Below are 3,623 nucleotides of genomic sequence, written 5' to 3' on the forward strand. Positions count from 1 at the left end.
CCCCCCCAAACCCGCCCGTGACCCAACGCTACGCGCCCTGCTGGGCCCTTCCAAGCCTGGCCAACCGCCGCTGCCACCGAACCCTCGTGGGGTTCTGGGCAGGCCGATCAGCAATGGTGCAGGAGTCTGGCTCCAGGTGCCCCAAGGGCAGTGAAGGGCGGCTTGGGGTCTGGGAAAGACGCCCAGGGAAGGGAGTGAGCCTGGACTAGGTTCGAGTGGTCCAAGCACTGTCGTCGGCTGGGAAAGCTCGGCTGAGAGTAAGGGGGAAGCCTTGTGGGATGGAACGGCTCTGGGTCCGGGTGGCTTCCCTATGCTGGTCCCCAACTCACAGCTCAGGTTTGCTTCTGTCGGTGTATGGATCTGGCCTCTCTGGCCCATGTCCCCACGTCCTTCAGGCCTGGCCTGGCCACCCCTGCCCGGCCCCGCCCTGTCCTCACCGGGAACTTGACACCCACTCCCAAATTGGGGTGGAGAAAACAGATATGGGCGGGAACCAGAACACCCTCCTTTTAGGGGGAGCACCTAGGGAGGGTGGGTAGAGTTTTCCCACAAGCTTGCTGAAGGTTGCTGGAAGGTCTGGGACTGGGGACTGGAGGGTCTCACGTGAGCATGGTTGCATCAGTGCTAAAAATAGCTGGATGTAGGGAAAAGGTCACCAGGAGTCAGCTGTGTAGCCTCTTCCCTAATTGCAGGGCTCAAGGTTGGCAATGGCATTCAGGGCCCACTGTTGCTCCAGCCCTCCCCAAGTCCCCTTCTGTTAGCCTTAAGCCCAGTCCTCAGTAGTTGTTACTTCTAAACAGACGCCAGGGAGTATTATGGGATAGGAGATCTCAATGAGTGGAATGGACCCCTCCCACTTTTAAGCCCAGTGCACTCGACAGAAAATCACTTAAGTCTGTATTCCTCAGTTTGTATTTGTGAAGTTCATTTATTTAAGTCTACAGCCCCAGGGGCTCTCAGATGCCCACCTTGGGCGAGTGCTAAGAAAGAGTACAGAGGTCAGCTATTTCAACAGCAGTCTCACTTAGAGGCACAGCCCAGTCTCTGGGGTCTTCTGCTCTTTGCCCCTCCCTCCAAGGTCCTGCCCTGGAGGCTCCAGGAGAAATCTGAGGTGGGGTTGGATCCTCAAGAGGATGGGAAATTGGTCAGCTGCCCCTTCTGCTGGAAGTAGAACTGGAACCGAGATTGGGCATACTCCTAAGGAGGGAAATCCATAATGTGTCGTGAGAAGGCTTGAAAACAGTATTCTGCCCAAAGCCACTAGGGGCTGCCCAGATGTCCTGGAAGACAACCAGAGCTGATCTGCAGCCCCCACCCAACATGCCCACGGAAGGGCTTACTTACCAAGTAGCCAAACTCTATGGTGGACATGGAAGCCTGCAGGATGGACCACAGACCCCAGAAAAAATGAGATGCTAGAGCATACCTAGGGAATGAGGGGTGGGAAAAGGAGGTGTAATCAAGAGCCCATTTCACATTGCCTGGCTCCCCCCAAGGCTGCTCTGCCTCCAAAGTTCCCACTGCTCTGCCAGCTCCCCAATCCTCACCCCAACTGGGACTCTCTTTCTCTGCCAGCCTCTACCCCGACTCCTTACCTGCAGGTCTCCTTTTTTCTTCTATAAGGATTTCCCCTCCCCCTCCCCTCTCTTCTCACCGACTGATCTCTATCAGCAAATCTTCTTCCTGTTTCTTCTGCTCCTCCTCGGAGAGGATCTTGCCTTTCTGAACCTCTGCCAGATAATGGCGAATAAAATGGAGCTGAGATCAATGGACAAGAGTCAGGAACTGGGGAGGTTGGAACATTACCCTTTGTAGCTTTTAGTCCCCCTTCCGAACAAAACAGAACAGAAAACCACAACACTTTTCAGTTCCCAACCTCCACACTACATACCTGCTGTTCTCTAGTGGGATAGTCTGTGGGTCTTGCTTTGTAGAAAGGCCATTCATCACAAGTATAATCATAAACCCACTCACAAAAATGATTCCCAATGTCGAAGCCCCTGGGAGGAGAGAGCAAGCATTCAGTCCATGGGCAGCGGGGATGTGGAGGTGAGCGAAGGTCTGGCCTGTCTTGCCAGGACCCTGTAGGAATAGGACCTACAGAGGGCTGCCCTCCCACGCTTACCTGTAGTTATAACTACTGTACTCAAAATCAACCAACATGAGGTTGTCATCATTGTCTGGCTCTGAGAGCAATAAGATATTTCCTGTGGAAATGGAGATTTTGGTCACTTCAGGGCATGCTGCCCCCTTTCAGCTTGGGCTCAGACTTACATACTCTTTCATACCTTCCTGGATGTCATTGTGGCAGAAGACCACTGGTGACGGGGTACCATCTAGTAACTTCCTGTAGAGGTAGAGAGGCGTAGGTTATAAGCCCTTGTGACTACGGCCACCTTCATAGGCTAGGTCCTGGCTCTGGTCCTCAGCAAATTCTGGAGAGGACACTGACCCATGCCGAGTGCCACCCACTGTGTCGTCTGCCTTCACCTGAGGCTGCTCATCTCCTCCTTCAGTCTGTATATCTCCATCAGGTTCATCTGGGGAAGGTTGGTGGAAGGCAGGTCCTGGATCTGCTTTAGGTACCTGGAAGCCACCCAAATGGGATCCATTCAGTCCATCTTTCCTCACCCCCCTTTTCCTATTGACTCTCAGGCCAAATTTTCCTACCACTATGGGAAACAGAGTCCACGATACGGGGATACCTTATCCACCCAACTAGAGGTTCAGTTTAGATGCACAGTTCCCAAATTTGACTCACCGCTCCATGGTCCCAAACAACCATCGGGGCTCCTTAGTGAAGGGCATCTCCATACCATGGAAACGGGCCATCCTTGTTGCAATGGCTCCTGACAACGCTGGGTCCCGGAGCTCTTGAGTTTTCAATGGCCGGCTCTGTACCCAGTAACCTATCAGGGTGGTGAGGGGGCTGGGGCGGGAGGGGGAAGGGATACGGGATGGGAGGAGATCAAGGTCTTAGGGAAATTTCCCTACCTGGGATGTGAAGGCAGACATTGGGGAGGGTAAAGACTTGGTAAAAACAAAACAAAACAAAACAAAAAAACAACGAAAACTGGGCTCTTACTGGGAGGTACTGTTCCAATCGGCCCTCTGGGAACACTCCATAAAGTTGGGGCCCTAGAGACCTCTCTGCGAGAATGGCGAACATCACGCTTTCTAATACCAAGGAGTCTACACCCTGAAGGAAGATGTATGGCAAAGGGGCCCAAGTCAAAAAGAGCCAGAGGTACATGAGTACTGGCGCAAATTCTGGTCTTACTGACTGGGAATTCTAAAGCAGCCGCATATTCAGCTGCACAAGACAACACTCTCCGCCCCACTGCTCCAGAAGTCCGACCTCACTTCGGTCTTTACTCCACCCCCCTCACCTGCAGGATGGCCCCGTACAGTCGTAGCAGCACCTCCCGGGGCTCCCCGCCCACACTGGGCACGTGGTTCGGCAGCGAGCATCGGAAGAGCAGGTTGCTGAGGCCTCCGCTGCAGATCCACACAGGTCAGGCTCAGCAGAGGTCGCCCCGACTGGTGGCACCCACTCTAGACACCCTTCCCGAGGGGACCTCCCATGCCCCAAGGGACACCCCGACCCCTCACCCCGCCTCCCA

The 3,623-nt window shown here is 54.2% G+C and overlaps 2 protein-coding genes across 4 annotated transcripts in view; both read right to left on the bottom strand.

The window, feature by feature from the left end:
• Positions 1-781, bottom strand: part of Cpt1b (carnitine palmitoyltransferase 1B) — a 9,902-nt gene extending 9,121 nt beyond the window's left edge. Inside the window, exon 1 of one of the 2 annotated variants that reach the window (XM_031352960.1) lies at positions 523-781. The gene's annotated coding sequence lies outside the window, so the exon portion shown is untranslated. Of the gene's footprint in view, positions 1-329; positions 503-522 lie in introns of those variants that run through there. The other variant, XM_031352949.1, reaches the window with a different exon arrangement.
• A 119-nt stretch (positions 782-900) lies between these two features.
• The window catches only part of Chkb (choline kinase beta), a 3,425-nt gene continuing 702 nt past the window's right edge, over positions 901-3,623 (bottom strand). The window contains exons 2-11 of one of the 2 annotated variants that reach the window (XM_031352972.1): positions 3,390-3,498; positions 3,086-3,199; positions 2,762-2,895; positions 2,491-2,586; positions 2,289-2,347; positions 2,126-2,207; positions 1,892-2,000; positions 1,655-1,758; positions 1,345-1,426; positions 901-1,197 (exon numbers count right to left, since the gene is read on the bottom strand). In XM_031352972.1, coding sequence (XP_031208832.1) covers positions 1,126-1,197; positions 1,345-1,426; positions 1,655-1,758; positions 1,892-2,000; positions 2,126-2,207; positions 2,289-2,347; positions 2,491-2,586; positions 2,762-2,895; positions 3,086-3,199; positions 3,390-3,498 — 961 coding nt within the window. In that variant the 3' untranslated portion in view covers positions 901-1,125. The remainder of the gene's footprint in view (positions 1,198-1,344; positions 1,427-1,654; positions 1,759-1,891; positions 2,001-2,125; positions 2,208-2,288; positions 2,348-2,490; positions 2,587-2,761; positions 2,896-3,085; positions 3,200-3,389; positions 3,499-3,623) is intronic. The other variant, XR_004113408.1, reaches the window with a different exon arrangement.

Source organism: Mastomys coucha, unplaced genomic scaffold (genome assembly GCF_008632895.1).
Source record: "Mastomys coucha isolate ucsf_1 unplaced genomic scaffold, UCSF_Mcou_1 pScaffold11, whole genome shotgun sequence".
In the NCBI taxonomy this organism is placed as follows: domain Eukaryota; kingdom Metazoa; phylum Chordata; class Mammalia; order Rodentia; family Muridae; genus Mastomys; species Mastomys coucha.